This window comes from Anarrhichthys ocellatus, unplaced genomic scaffold (assembly GCF_004355925.1).
Source record: "Anarrhichthys ocellatus isolate YVR2014 unplaced genomic scaffold, GSC_Weel_1.0 scaffold7, whole genome shotgun sequence".
Classification (NCBI taxonomy): domain Eukaryota; kingdom Metazoa; phylum Chordata; class Actinopteri; order Perciformes; family Anarhichadidae; genus Anarrhichthys; species Anarrhichthys ocellatus.
Genome location: NW_022280037.1, coordinates 7,656,867 through 7,676,086, shown reverse-complemented (window position 1 = coordinate 7,676,086; position 19,220 = coordinate 7,656,867). Strand labels below are relative to the sequence as shown.

Below are 19,220 nucleotides of genomic sequence, written 5' to 3'. Positions count from 1 at the left end.
ACACACACACACACACACACACACACACACACACACACACACACACAGGGAATTACTGGGGCTAACAGGACTCTAGAGTTTTTTGTCTGAGGCCATTTGTTCTGGGATCTGCCACCTGTACTGTATGAAAAATAACAGCATAGCATGAAAGTGTGTTTGTGTATCCATTTGGGTGTAGACAAAGAACACTCTTAAACAACTAGTGTTAAAACTAAAAGCCACTGGAATGAGTTGAAAATGAGCTTTTTAATATATTGTACATATTTTAATGTATTTTTGTGACTTATCTAGCTAAATAAAGGTAAAATAAAAATAAAAATAATTCCTATTCCTTCTTTTTTTATTTGTGTATTTATTAATTTGATTATTAGGTCTCGTTGTTATTGTATCAAACCACCAAATTGACCCCCAAATTCTAATCAGTTCCTCCTCAAGTCCAGGTGGACGTTTTAAAAATATATACTTATGTTTGACTTTTAGCCAGAACTGTGAAAAACTTTTCTAAAATCACGATCATAGCGAATCTACTTATGTCTCCGTACACAGCTTGTTGCCATTCTCCTACTACAAATGCTTACAAGATCAGTTCTTGTGGTCCAGAGTGGTGATGAGAGGGTTAATCAGACAGGCATTGCCTCCGAGTGTAGGGCTGTAGGTCCCTTACACGGGTTGAAAGGCCTGCGAGGCCAACAATAGCTAATGAATATAAACCAGTACCATGGCCGGGCATACGAGAGCATCGAGTAACCCTGTCACTTTGTTGGCTCAGCCGAATTATGTGTGTGGGCAGCTGGGCTGCTTTTGTGTACATATGCATGTGTGTGTTGTCTGTTTTGGTAAAACTTTAAGGGTTGCCTCTGTGGCATGTACGCACTGTAAGTCTGTAACCATTTGTTGAATGCACTCTCTTTTCACATGTGCATTTCTGTTTGTTTAGGTGCATCTATCTGTGTGTGTTCTCTCTCCGCTTGTCCTCTGCTGTCCTCACCTGCTGAAGTCCTTCTCAGTCTCCAGCTCCTCTTCTCCGTGGCCCAGACGCAAGAGGTGGCGCTCGTCGATGTCTAGAGCCATGATCTTTTCAAACAGCTGGTTCAAAGCCTGGTGTGGGATGAATGAGAATTGAGTAAACATGATCAGACACAGAAAATCCTTTCTTTGACATGTGTGTGTATTTTCTCATCTATCAACAGTACTTTCAGATATAAACCTGTTTTGAACTTCTGTCTCTTCTTTATAGATTTGATCCAATTCAAGAATTCGAGGATCATTTATTGGCATGATGCAACACAAGGATGCAAAACAAAATGCAGTTGTAGCCCATTTGCAACACAAGAAAAAACATGACAAACAAAAGAAAAAAAATTGTGCATTCCTGTAGAGCATTTTTTGAATTTGCATCATAAGGAATGTACACAGCAGCAACAAAAAGTTTGCAGTGCTGCAGTAAAGCATTTATCATGCTATGAAGCAAGTGTTTATTCTTGTATAAGGAGTATAAATGGAACCATTGCATGAGGAGAAAAAGGGTTTTCATCGTTATATCCAGCTATGCTTCTTGTGACCAAGATTCTTTTTGGCTAACTTCCACTGGTGTGAAACAGCAGAAAATCACTTAATGATTAAATACTAAAGGGGAAAAGACTGGGTCACAAGGGAGCTTAAAATTAAAGTTTTTGCTCTATAGTTTGTATATAACTATCGCCTGATTAATGGGCAGTTCCGAGTACAAGCTCTAAATTCTCCAGACAGCTTAACTGCTTTTTGAGCAGGATGTTGGGAAACTTTTTCACACCGGGGATGTGCTGAGTCAGTTTGGGTGTGTGCTGTGTGTTTGGTGGGTTAACCTGGTTTGAATGCGTGACTATGAGGGTCCTCTGCTCAGGAAAGTTGTGATAGAGATTTGAGATGATCTGAACAGCAACATCCGTCTTGCCGGTACCTGGTGGTCCAACAACCTGGAAGTTAAGAAGAAGACGAGAAGAAATAAGCACAATCAGAAGTTAGATCACAGTGCAAAGGAGCTTGCCATGGAGACACCCTATTGGTTGCGATAGCTATGCCATGGGCATGTCAGAACGGGCTAGTCTGGTGCCCCATCGATAGCCGCGCTCAGATATACAATGTTACAAGACTGCGGTGTTGCCTGATATGACAAAACCCATTGACTGCACAGATGAGTCCTCCTTTCGTACTAGTAGCACCTCATCTGTGTATATAGGTTACCATAATAATGAGCTTCATATTTACTTATAGCATCTAATTTACAAAATAAATATTCATGAAACTGGTTGGTTTTAGTATGGGTTTCTCAGGTGAGTAATTTCAACATAAGTAGTAAGCACATTAGATATTCCTGCATAAATCAGAAGATAACAAGCTCCTTGGTTCCCCTACATGAAAGTCAGGCCGGGCAGGCCGGATTGATAGTGTGTGTTTGGTATGGCTGTTAACGAACGACGTATGCCAAGAAGGAAAGTTATAAAGGTTGAGGAGAAGGAGGCATGCATGTAGAGTTGTTTTACGACCCTGCCGATAGCCTACTCGCCATATTTACCTCGGCTAGCTGCACAATAAATAACTCAGACCCTGCTGCCAGCTTCAAATCACCAGATCAGAAAAGCTCTTTTGTCAACAACAGCGTATGTTACACTTCTCTTCAGATAACAACAGCAGGCTGAAATGAGCTATGGGTGTGTGTGGGTGTGTGTATGAACTGGGTGTATCCCCACATTGCTGTAAAATGTGTCCTTTTATGTGTGGTTGACTATTTCACTGGCAATGTCAAAATTACGGAGAGGGTCTCAAGGAAATGTGTCATCCCTCTACATGAGTGATGGACATAGGGGCACCAGACAACAGAATATTTACTGGTGAGGGAATTCCCTTGGTGTACATCACTAAGATTGATAGTTGCAAATCTTTGGCTTTATACCAGCGAGCTGGAACAGTATGCATCTGCAGTATCAGCACTCACTGGACTGGCTAGAGGGTTTTGCCCAAACGGCATCACACTCCTGGATATGCATGATCATTTTACGGGGATGGGTTTATCATACAGCCCGATCTCCCAATTACGGCCACTACTATAAACATGTTACTTGTAGAATAAATTTCTGCCAAATTTGAGGAAAGTCCCTCCTGGCGTTCCTGAGATGTCGCGTTCACCCGACAAGCCGAAAATATAATGTGTCTGGTAACGGCTAATTTCAATACTGCCATCAATCTTCAAAGGAAAAATAGATAGTGTCACTAAAGTGTCACTAAGTATTCCATGATTACTACTTACTTATAATTACTCATGATTCGTTGGAGTCTGTTGAAATGTATATGTCAAATAGTGTATTTACATCTTGCAGATTTGCTTTGGGTGGCTTTAATAATAATAATACATTTTATTTAGCTTTCATTCAGTCTTGAAACTTATGTGAGAAACGTATACAATAAACAAAAAACAAGTCCATACCATCGTGAGTCCTGGCTGCATCCCGGCTCGAATGGCTTCAATCTGAGTCGGAGTGAACTGGATTGTATTCCTGTAAGACGTGCACATTTCGGATATTAATAATTAGTCTGAGACAGCGAACAGCCTTGAGAGCATAAACACATTTGTGTTCAAACGCTTCCACTAGTTTTTTTTTAAAGAGATGCTCAAAGCTGCAAGTTCTTTTGTGTTGTTTATTTGAGACCATCTTTAAAGATTGTTAAGTCGGGGCTTCCCCGTGGACATGTTACCGCTATCCAGATTTAAATATCAAAGTGCAAACAGGAAATGCTGAAACACCACCAGATGAATCTTTAGTTTTTCATGAAGGGTCATTATTTTGTGGTGTTCTAATTAGTACAGGAATATTAAAGCCTTTTCTGTTAACCTTTAATTGCATAAAAAATTCCATCCATCTATGGTAGGCACAATAACAACCAAAATAGCACCACGTCATTACATGGCGGACAAGTCAGAGCGGATACCGTGGAGATAAGATAATCAAACAAATCTAAATAGTCAGGGCCAGAGTAGGGTACATATAATACACCTCTGGGCTGTTTTGTCCTGAAAATGTGTTTTGGATGGAGGTTAACAATTTAAAGTAGAGAAGTCAAGGTTCAACCAAACACTGAACAACCTTTTGAGCCCTAATCTTGTTAAATTGTGAACAGGAAGGCCCGAGTATTGGCGCTGACATCTCACCGTTTAGGCTGGTTGTAGGGATATGGGCCACGGTTGGGGGTAACAAAGGGCTCAACGATCAAGGACATGTCTTCCTCTTTGTTTTCCACTTCATCATCCCCCTTTCTCTTCTTCCCTTTGTCTGCTTTGTTTGAGATGGGAAACTTGATTCTGGTAAAAGAAAGATGATGGATTAATACATGTATATTTAAACAATTGTATCTCAAATTATACAACAGCAAGTAAATAAAATATGAATGTATATCCATTTACTTTGATCATGGTGAGTCAACCTCAACAAAACCTTATTATCATTTGATTATCGGATCTTTGACTTTCACCTGAAAGGGAAGACTTGTAGTTCAGGGTTCTCCTCCGTGACCTGTATGGTGTAACCAGGGAAACACGAACGCAAGTGGTCCAGGGACAGAAAGGTGTCATTGAAGTCCAATGTGGAAATCTGATTCGGCATCTTGGAGTAGTGGGCACTGCCTGGGTCACCGTAGCCAAGGATGATGTCGTGAAGCCAGTCTGGGACAACGCACTCTGTGTTCATCAGGTTTCTGATGGTCTCCAAGACGGCCTAAAAGAGAGAGACAGAGACATGTGGGCAATGAGACATGAGACAACAGACAACCATCCCACAAGAGGAGGTTTAGCTGGATAAGAATAGCTTTGTGGTGGGCTGATGGGACAGCAGGTAATTTGTATGTCTGTCAATTATATTTTAATGAACTGCAAACTGTCTAATACCCTGAGCATCAAACATTGGGGAAGGGAACGTGTTTGCTTTTATCTCTGTCACACATCACAGATGGAGAAGAATGTTTCTTGAATACCCATTAGTTCCTGCTCTTTTCAAATTTATAAAAAAGGAAACACTTCAAAATCATCTGTCACTGCTCTGGCTGTGAAAGACAGAAATGGGTTTAGTGCGGGATTAGAAATAGCAGGTTTGACAAAGCCGTAATGAGAAGCTCTCAACTGAAAAAAAGACTGTGATAAAGAGCAAAAAAGGGTTTTGTACGTGATTAACATTCGGAATAAAAACAAAGTTTACCAAAAATGGAGCAAAACAACAAATTAAACAAAAGTTTCAAACGATTGCGTGGATAACTTTACTATGACCTAATGGAAACTTTAACATCATCATAGATCTCTTAACCTTTAACGGAAGGATTCTGCTGCAGACACCTGTATGTTATACTGAGAACAAAACATGGTTCTGCTTTCCTACAGAAAGCTTTGGATAATGTTGGCTCGCTGCCACAGGGGGATTCTTAAAGGCGAGAGAGAAGTGGGGGGTACATAGCAAATGAACATCCAGTGTGGTGTGTCTCTCAGTGGACTCACTGGGGGGGAGCCTTGAGTGGGTGGTAATAATCTCAGAGTTGCCCTGGCCACAACCTTACAGCTACAAAACCCAAGAGAGTATTATATGTGCAATACATCACTCTGGGGTGGTGTTGGTGGGACCAGAGCTCAAGGTCTGAAGATAAAGTACTCAAATACGATGTAGAGTGAGGGCGGCTCTCTGTGCTTCAGCGTGTACTCCAAACCTTGAAATTGTTCTCCTTGGGTTTGCGTCTCATGATGATGTTGAAAGTCTCGTATGGGTCTTCAGTGGCACTCTGAATGCTGCTGGTCATGTCCTGTTGGTACTGGTTCGGGTCCAGCCACACACGGAATGTTCTGGCATCTCCTCTCAGCTTAGGCTTTGGGTCAGGTCCTAAATCAGAGTGGTTGGGGAGAATACTTGTTACAGCAACTGAGTACCGATAACCTTTAGAGATGAATAATAAATCGGAATTTGTATGGAAATCAAAAGTGTTATTCAGTGTAAAAAAAATAAAGACATGAATGTATGCCAGTACAGAAAATGGCAGAGCAAAGCTTCTGAAGGACAAATTAAATATTTAAAATGAATCTAATCAGCTAATTCTAAAACCATGATTTCAATAACAATTTCCATCCTATCCTTTCATCAAAAAAATAAAACTCTTTAAAAAAAGAACTCAACCCAGCCTGCCTCGCTTACATCTATGTAATTCCTGTTCCTGAGGAGTCAGGAGTACTCAGGAACAGGAATTACATAGCTGCTTGACTGACAGGTCACCGGCTTTAGGCTTACTCCCATAGGGAGCCTGTGTGGTGCAGCAAGTGCAGCTTTCACAGATGGCTAAATAGATTATTGTATGGAGCTGCTGGGCACAGAGCAGGAGAGTGAAACGGAATCCTGTTTTGCCTCCGATGTGTGTGTCCATTCATGTGTGCGCCTGTCCGTGTGCACATGTGCAGAGCTATGTGAGGATCATCAAATCCCCCTTACTAAAATGAGTCTGGGGATAGGTTAAGAGTGGAAGCTACACCCTTAATACCATGAGTTAACAATGCTGGTCCAAGGTGTGTGAGGATGAAATTTAATCAAGACACAATTAGATTTTAAAAGAGATGCATTGCATTTGTTTATATAATTTGCACAGAATTTGGATGTTTGTAATGTCATATTTTACACAAATATTCTGTATTTAAGGTGCAAAACCGTTTTTACAACACACCGTGTGAGCGAATTATCAGCGTCCCTCAATGCACGTCTCAGTACACATCTCACCTTCACCAAGAGCCCAGTGATTCATGTCTCACCCACCACCCAGTTAGCTAGAGTACTACTTAGCTCTGTTGGGGATCTAAAAGTTTAACCAAGCCGACACTGGCAGGGCATGTTCCCTGGCAGCATGTCTATTTAGAAAGCCCTGCCCTCTGCATATTTAATCCAAACAGATGAGGAGAGGATAGGGGAAAGGGTGCTTCAGTGCATGGACACATGTTCCCACAGGGGAAAAGGCATACACTTAGAATAGCAGGGCTGCAGGCTAGCTTAGGTAAACCAACCACTCAGAGCGCTGCTTTGGGCTGTGGGGAAGAACACAACACGATAAACAGGAGAGATCATGTTACTGAATAAACATAAGACCGGGGTTTTGTATTTGATCTGCAGGGATTCCTCCAGTGTGGACACACACACACACACACACACACACACACACACACACACACACAAATCAGACTCTCTGATTATTATATTTGATGACAGCTAATTTTCAAGCTTTTAATAGCAAAATATGGTATCTTACAGATCAAATGGCATGCTCAAATAATGCTAGAACACATTGTGGCCGGCTCTACCTTGTTTCAAAGATGGAGGCGGGTGCTTCCTCTATGATCCATTACTGACTTCTGCAGGACAAGCACACTCAGTGTTCTCTTACAGAAGCACATCTACAGCCAATGCTGCTCTTCAGTTAAATCTAATAGATAAAGCAGGGGGCAGGGCCCAGAGCTCTCAGGTGTTGTTGTCGACCTCAGGTTAATGGAATGTTAATGTGAACAGGTCGGGTCTCACTGTGACGGACACCCGTCTGACCCTCTACCGAGGTACTGTCAATAGGGATGTAGAAGGTCTGATGGGTGGATGGATGTCATGTGTCCCTGGCGTGTGTGTGTGTGTGTGTGCAGGCAGTGAGCGTACCTTCTTCAATGACGCGCCCCTTGTCATCCAGCATGCCCTGCACCTCGCAGCCTCTCACGTACGCCAGACCAGTCTGCTCCACAAAGGGCTGGCGCCGGTCGAAGCGTGTGCCGTAGGGCAGGTTGGGCCGCACCGTGATCAGAAAGCAAACGTCATGCTTCCGCAGCCCTATAGTGGTAAGAGGATGGAGAGAGGAGTTAGAGAGAGAGAGAGAGAGAGAGAGAGAGAGAGAGAGAGAGAGAGAGAAGGGAGGTTTAGAGACAGAGAGGAAAAGAGGACACAGGGAGAAAGAAGTAATGGGGGAGTGAGACAGTAGTGGTGTGGGGGAGTTTGGAGATGCGAGAAACCACCCTCTCAGCAATCACCTGATCTTTAAAACATGAAGCTCTAATTATACGATGGGGGAAGAGCTACTGGATAGAAGGAAGTAATACTTCACTCCTCCACTGAATTACAATAAAGAAAGTAAAACCATAAAAAAATGTATAAAGAAAGTGAAGACTTCAATTTGTGATATTAGGCGTACTTTTTTTTCTTCTGCCCACTGAAAACATGCATTTATTTTCTACATTCATTTGTGCAATACACCATTTTTGTGTGTACATATCCATATCCTATAACTTTCTGTGGAAAGCTATAGTAGTCGGCCTGCCGGAAGCTTTATTGTACTTTCTATGTTCCCAGTGAATCAATGTCTTTCAAGGCTGACAAGCTCTTCTTAACATTATCTACAGTGCCGTTATCGGCCACACAGAGAGATGAAGAGAAAAACTATCAGAAAATAAAACAAAGAGGCTCAGGCTACGCAGAAATAACATGCCTTTAGAGACATGAGGTAGGTAAGGGTCATCAGTCAAGGCCCAGTGGGATGGAATAGAGTGTGTGGCGAGAGAAGAGGAAAGGAAAAGGTGTAGCAAGGGAAAATGAAAGAGGAGAGTAGTGATCTATAATAGTTATAAGGTGTATGAGGATCAATCTTTTGTTTTTTGTTCATTTTTATAGCTAGATTGGCACAAGAGGGTCAATATTAAGGGTGGAAAGACAAATATTAAAAGTGATTAAAACCTGTCAAAGATTTGGCCAAAATGATTTACCAATGATGGAGAGACACAAAACACACTAATACCTTCCCACTCGTGCTTGATATGATCTTGCACATTAAGGTTAACAGTGACGTCAGCTCGCACACGGGAAGGCCAGCTCTCTCCAATATTGGGCTTGGCAACCTCTACTATGGAGAAAGAGGTGATCATCTGAGCCATCCTGGCCCAGCCCCCGAACACCGCTCCACCGTACTCCGATTGCCTGCATAGAGGGACAGACACGACAAGACGTTAGACAGGTGCTGTGGGCTGTTGTCGAGATTGAAATCAGTTGGATTTAGGGCAGCGCATGGCACCACTGCTGACTTATTTACTTTTGCAGGAACAACAAACAAGTTGCTACATCACTTGACATAATGGGAGCACGTAGTATGTTAAGCGACGGGGTTCCAAATATGGTGTACCAAAATGTCAGTCTTTTAATAAAATATGATCAATGTGCCATGGCCACCTCGTGAGAGGTAGATGGAGGATACGAATCGTCATTCATTGATGTAAAAAGACAAAGTGTGCTGCAGCGGATTTAATGGTAGACATTTGTTCTACTTAAACCTGAGACGCTAATCAGTGTGTGAGAATACTGATTGTACAAAATCAGGACTTTGAGTATGAGACAAAGACATCAGTCTACAGAATTGAGGACATCTCACCATGGTTTCATGCGCCACACCACATCCTCAATGTCCTGCCTGATCTCATAGGTGGACTCAAGACGAAACAGGTTGAAGTTCCTCAACAGGTAGTCATGGAGGGTCAGGAACTGGAGATTCAGCTTAGGTAGTGCTAGACAGCCTGAAAAGACAAACGAATGAACAGACAAGGGGAGTGAACAATAATCCAAAAGTGTGTGTGACTACACACACGGACTTACAATTCGTCCATATAAGGTCATCACCATTTCTATGCAATTACAAAATTACCAATATTATATGTAGTAATATGTAAATTGGTGCCTCGACACAATTTAGTGAATGTCTTCATGTTACAGCTAAAGTAATATGCTTAGGGGGTTTTGCAGGAATGGTCAGTGGTATGCGTGTTGTTGAAGGTGTCCTTGCCAACTGAAGAGGACTCCCCCCGAGAGAGTGTGGGTGTATAACGCACTGACAGGTCACTGGAATTAGGATGTGTGCCTCTAGCACACATTAACTCATACAGACACAAAAAACGACCCACAATTCAACACACACCTTCGCCTGAGTAGTACTCCGTTGGGACAATGTTCTCATCCCAGATTATCTTCTCTGTTGGATAAAGAGGCATCTGGTTGAGTTGCTCAATCTGAGAGATTCTGCGCTCATGACGGGACACCTGAGAGAGAGAGAGAGAGAGAGAGAGAGAGAGAGAGACTGGGTTAATAAAGAAATGTTCCTTTACCGTCTCGCTTACTAGAAGACGGACCAGAAAATAAAGAAAAAACATTTCCACCAAATCAGGTACCTCATCAAATCTGTTACATCACACCCACGGTAAACATCTGGCTGAACTAAAGCTTCTTATTAGCCAGTGTGTATTAAAATGTGCGCGCTTGAAAATGAGCATTGAAGTAAAGGCTACGTTAAGGGCTGAACAAACCAGGACATCGTATTTGTTAACATGTGTTGATGTCTCGATGGCCGTTCAGCAACCACCGTCGCACCTTGAACTCAATCAATAGCAACAAAGGATTATGCAGGTATGATTTGATCTTTTTAACTTTAGAAAAAGATGTTCAACACGTATGAATGTTGAAAGAATTTAGCAGTTATGATGTCACTGGTTATTTTCTTATGCATACACTCGGGCTGAAACTAACAATTACTTTCATTATCAGTGATCCGTTCAGTCCACAACCCGCAAGACATTTAGTTTACAAATTTATAAAACAAATTCTCTAATTTGAGAAGCTGAAAACAACTGAAACATTTAATCAATACTCAAAATAGCTTTCGCTTCATTTTCTGTTGTTCAACTAATCGAGAAATCGTTTAACCTTTAGGCACCAGTGCTGCTATGGCATTTTGCTATTCCTACTCTTCTGGGGAAGCATTCATTATTTACTATGTCAAGGGTAGTGATGCTTCTTTGAGAATACCAACCAGCTCATCTGTTCCACCAGAGGAGGTAAACGGCCTAAACTAGCCTAAAGATTGGTGCTGCCTCTCACAGAGAATGCTTTCTCATCCCCAAAACATATTTATAAATATGTTTCTCTGCAGCAAGTATGATTATTTTGCTCCCGTGTTGCAGATTTCTGGTCCTGGGGCCCCTTTCCTCTTAAACCCACTCAGTGGGTCAGTGATGTTGGTTGTTGGGGGCAACCTCAGGCACAAACAAATGAGTCCCCCGACATATTGTCTCCTGCATCAATCTAATCAGATAATTATGAAACGGCTCTTCTCCATCGCTTCTCGGAGAGGACCTGGGGAGGGTCTGAGTGGGTAATTATGAGTAACCGCAGGACAGCCTGGAAACACCCACTTTGATGAAACGGTCTAGAGCACATGTGCGAGTGTGTATTTGGGAGACTAGCGGGATGCGGGGCCGGTAGTTTTCCCGGAGGGGGTTTTAAAAAATGAAAATTGGGAGAGCAAGGGACGAGGAACCAGAAAACACAATCAAACGAGCTCCAGCCTTTCAGGAGATAATTAAAGAAAAAAAAAAAAAAAAGTCTCTCAATCTCATCGGCACCGTCTTCAATTTACCCTCCGTCACACAAATGCCCACATAAAGCAGTAATGGGATTAGAAGGCAAATTCAAGAGGGACGGGATGTGAAGAGGGGGAAACTACATGTATTCCAAGGTCAAGGGCTCAAACGAATGACTTTAAAATGAGAAACACAAAACCTATTATGCCGTAGCGCTGACTGGCCAGTTATTGTTCTGGAAAATATCTTCACTAACATTGTTTGTAAAAGGTGCACCAATACCAATTATGCAGCTTTTATATTGCCGGTTGACAAATACATAGTGCATGAAGTATTGCTCCGTTCCCATTTCCATCTAATCAACGCAAATGTCTGAAGCAACAAAAATTGTCTGGGATAAATATTTTAATATTGTACTGAAAAGCAATGAGACCATATTATATGCTAAAAATGGTCCTCGTTTGTATATTTGATAAGCTCTCCCAAGTTCACAAGCCACATGTCACAGGTGCCTGTCTGCAGATCCATCCAAGATTGTGCTGTACCAGATGTAATTATCTTAATAATCCATTAAATCCCACTGTGAAGCCCTCATACCTGCATTGTATGAAAGACACTTAACATGGTATTTACTTTTCTAACCCCTCCTTTAATGAAAGCCAGGACTGCACTCACCAGCAGCTCAAGGAGAACCTCCTTGTCTTTGGTGGTGTCTTGTCCTTCAGGCAGCTCTGGCAGCAGACACAGATACGAGGCCACCTGGTGGAGCGTGTTGGGACTACGGAGAAAGAGGAGATAAACAAGTGGTTCGTCAGCTGGAAAGGTTGCATTTGGGAATTATACATTGAGCCAACACTCTTGTCCAGAGGATAGAGATTGAGACGGAGACATTCTGATGTCTACTCATATTAGAATGATTCAAAAAAACAACTTTCAGATGATGTTTCATTTCTTCAGTGCATCAGATTTACAAAAAGGAAAGAATGTGTCGGTTCAGCCTCTACCGCTCCCTCTGAAAAAAAAGATACTTCAAATAACGACGGCAACACCACTATATGCGTGAAGATACACAGCCTTATCAAATTCTTTGTGCTTGTTAGCACTGCTGCACAAAGCAATTCTCTGTTTGCTTTGACTCATTTCTGCTCTGTCAGCGTGTGTGTATGTTAAGGGGTCGGGGCGCACTGATGCGACAGGATTAGGAAAATCAAAGCCCGTCCCCGTCTCGGAAAGCTGAGGCATGGCTCTCTGCATACAGAACTGGTTTAATCAGGCTGACACACTGTGACACAGGCAGGGTCTGGTACACAACGAAGGGCAGGGCCCGGACACATTGTGACAGCCCCAGACAGCCACACGTGGCACTGACCGATTGTATCCGTGTATGTGCATGCATTCTGCTACTTGTGATGCCGCGCTCAGGCAGTGAGGTGGCAATTATGCCAATGTTGCAGTTTGGTGGCCCAGTAGCTGACCCGGCGTAGATCATGCGGACACTCCTTCTCCTTGCCATGGCAAAAAAAAATAACCGCAGTGCAACAACTTAACTCTGAGTAATGGAGATGACCGGTCCAGGTCATGACGGACAGCTGAGCTACTGGCAGGGTAAGGTAAGGATGGGCCCGTAATAGAAAGTAGTCTACAGTTAGTTCAGGCTGTCTTGACCCTTGCTCACATTTTTGATGAACCACACAGAGACTTTATTAAGGTTGTGTGTCAGCACCTTAGCAATGAGAAGGACATGGTCAGATATGGGCACTTTCATTCAGATAGCTTGATGCTTTTGTGTCCACACAACCAGAACACGAGACAACAGCACAAGCCCGACAAACCGTTGTTTTTTTTTTAAAATTAGACAAATAGAAAAACTACGAGAAATGTCTTTCACGGCTGCTTGAATCTCCTGAAAATGAAGGTGGCTTATGCTTTCCACCATATATTCTTCTTTTAGCCACATAATATCCTCAGAATAGGAAGGATTAAATGAGTGGAATTGATAAAAATCTAAACTCCCTTTCCAACGAGAGGCCCACACTGAAGAACTAATCCACAGAACTAATTACACACATTATTTGGGCACTTTCACATGTGATGACTCTCTTCAATTTTGCTATCATTTCACAAAGTGACGCATACTCTTTGATCATGTAGTCAATTCATTTTTTTTTTTTTTGGCCTGAAATGACACTCACACAAACTTACATGTTTTATGTAACTGAAAGAAAGTGTGTGTGTGTGTGTGTGTGTGTGGGCAGACTAAGCAATAATGCTGCGTTTGTGTGTTTGGGGACTTAGCGGATAAATTCAGAGCGGCGGGTGACTGGGAGCTTAGCCTGTGGGTAGCGCAGCTGGAATAAACTGGCATTAGCGCGAGTTGTTTGGATGAAAAGTGCCTCGTTAAATCTGATCGGCATATTCGGAGTTACCCAGGAGCTGCTTCGGTGACAGTAGTGGAGCAGGGAACAATGCCGTTACTGCTTCATTCAAAACCCCTAATTCTGGGGAAAGGAGCAGAGCTTCCACAAATACACGAAACGGTATGGCTCAAGTCTTTACCTGATTCAGCTCAGCTCGGCTCATAACCCTCTGCCTGGCTCAAAGAAACTTAGTTTGGGGTTTAAGAATGTATAATCCACGACAGAAGTTAAAAAGAGGTGATGGATATAAACACATCAACTGCAAAGAGGAAATCTGTGTTGTTCCAGCAGGGCACCTCAATGACGTCACATACTAGACAAACATAAGTAATCAGCCAAAACATTGGTGGTTTAAAGACCTTCTAAAAGTATCAAAATACCAAGAAAGTTAGAAAGCCAAAGTAATTACAGATTACCAATGACTGAATGTTCTTTTCACTCCCCTTCACGCATGTGTTCAAGTTAAGAAAACCACACACAGGCCAGCTTTTTAGCTCTTTGGCAAGCTAATACGATCTGACAAACACAGCTGTTAAGAGAGTTCATTCTCAAGCCACTGCAAATCAATTTAATTAATGAGGCGTGCCTCTCTCTCTCTGGCTGGTACCAGCTGCCTGTTCAAGGGCTCACTAGCTGCCATTTAGCAGGGAAGTCAGGCAGCAACGATGCTGATGATGCTATTCTGCAACATAGGACCAAGACAGGAAGTCTGAATGTGTGCTTATGCTTTAACGAGGGCTTGTATGTTTTGGTAATCAGAAGTCAGATCTGTATATTATATATTATCTGCTGACAAATGATGATGTGCTCTCTTAAGGACATTAAGTACATACAGTAGGTACTTGTGGATGAGGCAGAATTGTAAAAAGCAAAAAGGCAGAGCCATCCCTGGGTTGATATGCAGAGCATTTACACATCAGGAAGTAGTCCCGTTCTCTAAAACAACGCTCCGGTGCAACTGAATTTTAGTATTAACAGTTCACTGTAATTGTACTCGGTCCAACCATGCATAACCCTTCCTCCCCATCCCTCCATCTGTGCACTGACAAGCTGCAAGTGCACTTGTTCACGATTCATTCCGGATGCTGTGATTTACCTGAGATGCCCAAAGTGTTTGGTCAAGGACTCCCGAGTGTCTACTGCTGCTACGTTGGACAGAGAAAAGTCCTCCAGCTCTGGAAAGTGAGCGAAAGCTGCCCTCTGGAAGACGGAAAGCAAAGAGCAAAACACTCAGACTGATGTCCAAATACAAACCAGTCCACTACTATAAAAAATATATATTAGTCATTATTACATACACCACATTGCCTTAAGACAAATAGTCCAGAATTTGGCATTACATACAGAATATGCCCCTGCATGTCTGCCTGTCCCTCTCATGTATGCCGTTTACCTGTAAGGAGAGGATTCTGTCATAGTGCAGAGTGGTCATCTCTTTCCCCGTCAGGGCGTTTCCTGTCTGGTCATTGATCTCAAAGCCTGTGTAGAACTTCAGCATGTCCAGCAGCTACAGAATAGAGACGATACAAGTTACTTCTACATGTGAGAAGCAAGAGCAAAGGTGGATTAGGATCTCAGAGTGTTTGCTCGTGTGTCGTACCTGGCAGAAGAGGTGCCCCTCCTTCTCTCTATGGGTGAGGCTGGACAGGTGGCAGCTGACCACCAAGTGAGAGTCATCCAACACGGTATTGAACCAACGCCTGGTGGGCAGCAGGGCCTAAACACACACAGGACAACATGTTTACAACTTTGGACGACATGCTTACGGCTGTGGCTAAAATACCCGACCTTTACGCTAACTGGATTGCATTTGGTAACATACATATGTAGGGGCAAATGCTACTTCAGTGGACCAAAATAACTAGGAAATGAGGTATTGTATGAACGGGCATCTCTCCGGGGTCTAAAGAATCAATTGGCTCAACAACCACCACATTTCCCAGCATATGGAACATAATTATCCAAAAGTTTTATTGATCCATGGTCTTTTCTTGTCTTGAAACATATGATAGAGAGGCAAACTGGCAGCGAGATGTGATGAAGACCTTAACATGAAGGAAAGTACAGAGCAGCTGTCAAAATGAGATAGCTTTGGTAGGAATATACTGTACTACTGTACTACTGTACATGTTGATGACAGCACACCGAACAGAAAGGGGTTCAATCTATCACATTATAAAGGCTGAAAGAGAAGAACTGCCCGCAACTGCATCGTGAAATAGAATATGAAATGGAATACTGAAACGCATAACACCAACAAAACAAAATATCTATTATTTTATTCATTGAAAACAGCTCTTCAAAGGCAGCAGGGGCTGCGAGCGGTACCGAAAAAACGCAGAGAGAATGGATACCTTTGTATCCGACAGCCATCTTTGATCTCAATGCGGTTCTGACAGCCGGCATACAAGAGGCATTAAAAACCGGGAGCTTTCATTTTCAGGTCCTCATCAGAGAGGGGAAGTATGGATTTCAGGCAACTGAGGCTTTGTAAAAGGATAGCGCTGAAGGACAGGAGATGTCTCTGGAGACAGTTAGCTGGCCGGCCACTAGCCGCTGCCAGGAACAGCAAGGCCGGCCTGTCAGCAGGACAGCCAGATGAAATCTATTGAGCTCGCTCGCTAGAAACAGGAGATCTGCACAGGCAGCAGCAGCAGCGATCTTATGTGACATTGTGTCTTCACCTTAGAGAGCCAACCTCATTGGCCAGGCTGCCTCCCAATAACACCGTGTCAAACTATTTCTTTTAAATGAACCAAAATGATGATAATTCATAGAAGTTCCTTATCTCTAAAAGCTATTTTATCACCCTGAAAGTGACAACTCTTACTCCGTAACTGAGGTGACTGAGATATATACTCCCCTGCATGTCAACTACAGCAACTACAACCATTGCTCTCTGTGGTATAGGAGCCGATATCGTATAACTAAAACCTTTTTAAGTCCACTGCAGTGACGCAGGTTATACCAACATTGCCAATCTAATCTAAGAGGACACTGTTCCTACATTAGAGTCCAGACACATATTAGCCAATCTCAACAAGTAAAAATACATATATTTGCAAATAAGAAAATATGGCTCATGTTTTTGTTAATAGAATAAGAAAAAACAAACATCTGTTTATCAACTCCTTCAGACACTGGCATGATTCATAACCCCTTTGTCTAGCAGACACTGCACATTACTCCTTACACCTTATACCAAATGTCAAAAGCCATCAGGCTGAAAATAACCGCTCATACTCCAACCAAACACTACTGTTTCAAATACTGCAGAGCTTTGCAGACAGCAGTGACAGAGACGCACAGGGTGGAGCTGAGGCTGGACATCCAGCCACCGTCTGTGGACCTGAGTTAGCTAGAAGTTTGAAGGACAGAAGGCAAATGAGCTCTGCAGAGACGGATGTCTACACCGCTTCCTTCAACAGGATACCATGATTAAGCAAATACACCATACATACACGGTGGAAAATGACCGTCTGCTTAGTCAGTGTGAAGATCGGGTGCATCATCTTGCCGTGTACATTTCAAATAGAGCAATCCAATCTAGGGAGAGAGGAAGTACAAATGGCAAAAAAAGAACTGAGACAAGCTTTATGCCTTACCTCCAAATCAATCATGAGCTCGATGAATCTCTCGCAGTAATGTACTTTGTCCATGCATACGGGCCCTATGGAAAAGGAAGGAGGAAAGTACGGAGGTTAGCGCTTTACTTCCTTTCGGGGAATGCATGGCGTCAATGACTAATGCAATCTGAGAGACTATGTGAACATACAAGGCCAAAAAAGATGATGAGCTGCAGTGGAAAGGAGGTTGTGTACTTTTCACTGAGGTTATGAGTCGAGTTTATTTGTATAGCACATTTCAACATTCAAAGTGCTTCACATAAAACCATTAGAAGCATCAAAACATGAGGGAAAAGAAAAGGAGATTTAAAAACAATTAAGAACGTTGATTGAAATATTAAAAACACTCATTAGAACACTAAAAAGCAGTGTACGAAATAAAATACAGTAGTAAAGTAAAATGCAGAAATTGATTAATATCCTTGAATCTGGTTCAATTAGAGGCAGCAGCAAACAGGACGGCAAACACATGTGGACAACACCAAGGTGCCATGCTGAGTGTGTGAGCCTCACTGTGAGACACTGTGCATTGCCAGCACAGCAGCATGCTGGGACCTCAGCCCTCATTAAACATGTTGGTGTGTGTGTGTGTGTGTGTGCTTAAAGTTGAGGCGTGCAGCACGAATTAGAGTGATGTGGATCCTGCTGGGCTTTAGATTGTAATCTGCTCTGTCAGGCTTGAATTCTACCTAAACACACAAATACACATGTTCTGTTTTTAGCATTCAGGTGGAGGGGCCTCGGTGTCGGCCTGCATTACAACACAGTAGTCAGAGCCGGTGGCTGTGTGGCAGCTGGAGCACACGCTGCCCCGGCAGCTGCACAACTCAGAAAGAAAGGAGGGAGTAGTGCAACTGGACCAGTGAGGGAAAAAAAGGGTAATATTGAGTTTCATACTGGCAATAAGGCCCTGGACTGAAGAGATGTGCTCTCTGACACTGTGCAAGCTCGAGAAGCACTTGCGTACATTAATCATGCTGGGAAAGATAGAGACAGCACATGCAAAGACCTGCTTTGGGACGAAAGCTGCAGGGAGAGTCCCCTGGGGTTATTGACTTCACTCAATATTTGAAGGTAGTAATCCACACCAGGGATGCCTCATTTTCTTTTATTAAAACAAGACCAAAATGTAGGAGTCATGCTTCTTTCTGAATTAACTCTGTTTGTAGTTGGACACAACAATATGATATCTCAAGGGAAATAATTGTATTTTTCACTGTTTACCTGACGGCGGAATTGACACGAGAACTCCAAGAAACTTTTTAATGAGAGCTGAGAGGAAGGCCCTCTCTTTCTTTGCCCTGAGGAAGACACAAATAAAGCAAATCAGAAAGAAAGCTCAGACACACAACACAATTTTCTAGTCTGTATAGAAGTGAACACCCAAGCGAAGAAAACAATATTACTGCTCAGCTGCATCGGTATCCATCTTTTCAGATTTCTTCTTGATTAGATTCCAGAACTTCTGCAGCTTTGGAACTTTCTTAAGCTCGTGCTGGAGTCTGGACTGCAACGTGACAGAAACAAATGAAAATATCAATCGGCTTCATTAACTGGGGCGTGCCAATACCTACCAGGAAAAAAAAAAGAAAAAAAAAAAGAGTAATAGATCGACATCTTACTGGAAGGAGGCACATCCACATAGGTAGAGAGATCAGCTGCTGCACCTGCTCTCTGATCAAATCTACTTCCTGGGAGGAGGGCGCACACACACACACACACACACACACACACACACACACACACACACAC

At 42.7% G+C, this 19,220-nt stretch overlaps 1 protein-coding gene across 2 annotated transcripts in view; it reads right to left on the bottom strand.

Annotated features, from left to right (window-relative positions):
* Positions 1-19,220, bottom strand: part of aqr (aquarius intron-binding spliceosomal factor) — a 47,853-nt gene that overhangs the window by 25,593 nt on the left and 3,040 nt on the right. For both annotated transcript variants that reach the window (XM_031847135.1, XM_031847136.1), the window contains exons 8-25: positions 19,091-19,159; positions 18,875-18,975; positions 18,693-18,769; positions 17,448-17,512; positions 15,443-15,559; positions 15,236-15,349; positions 14,939-15,042; positions 12,101-12,203; positions 9,988-10,108; positions 9,448-9,589; positions 8,821-8,999; positions 7,695-7,862; positions 5,725-5,894; positions 4,507-4,748; positions 4,187-4,336; positions 3,464-3,533; positions 1,845-1,955; positions 989-1,098 (exon numbers count right to left, since the gene is read on the bottom strand). In XM_031847135.1, the coding sequence (XP_031702995.1) occupies positions 989-1,098; positions 1,845-1,955; positions 3,464-3,533; positions 4,187-4,336; positions 4,507-4,748; positions 5,725-5,894; positions 7,695-7,862; positions 8,821-8,999; positions 9,448-9,589; positions 9,988-10,108; positions 12,101-12,203; positions 14,939-15,042; positions 15,236-15,349; positions 15,443-15,559; positions 17,448-17,512; positions 18,693-18,769; positions 18,875-18,975; positions 19,091-19,159 (2,213 nt within the window). The remainder of the gene's footprint in view (positions 1-988; positions 1,099-1,844; positions 1,956-3,463; positions 3,534-4,186; positions 4,337-4,506; positions 4,749-5,724; positions 5,895-7,694; positions 7,863-8,820; positions 9,000-9,447; positions 9,590-9,987; positions 10,109-12,100; positions 12,204-14,938; positions 15,043-15,235; positions 15,350-15,442; positions 15,560-17,447; positions 17,513-18,692; positions 18,770-18,874; positions 18,976-19,090; positions 19,160-19,220) is intronic.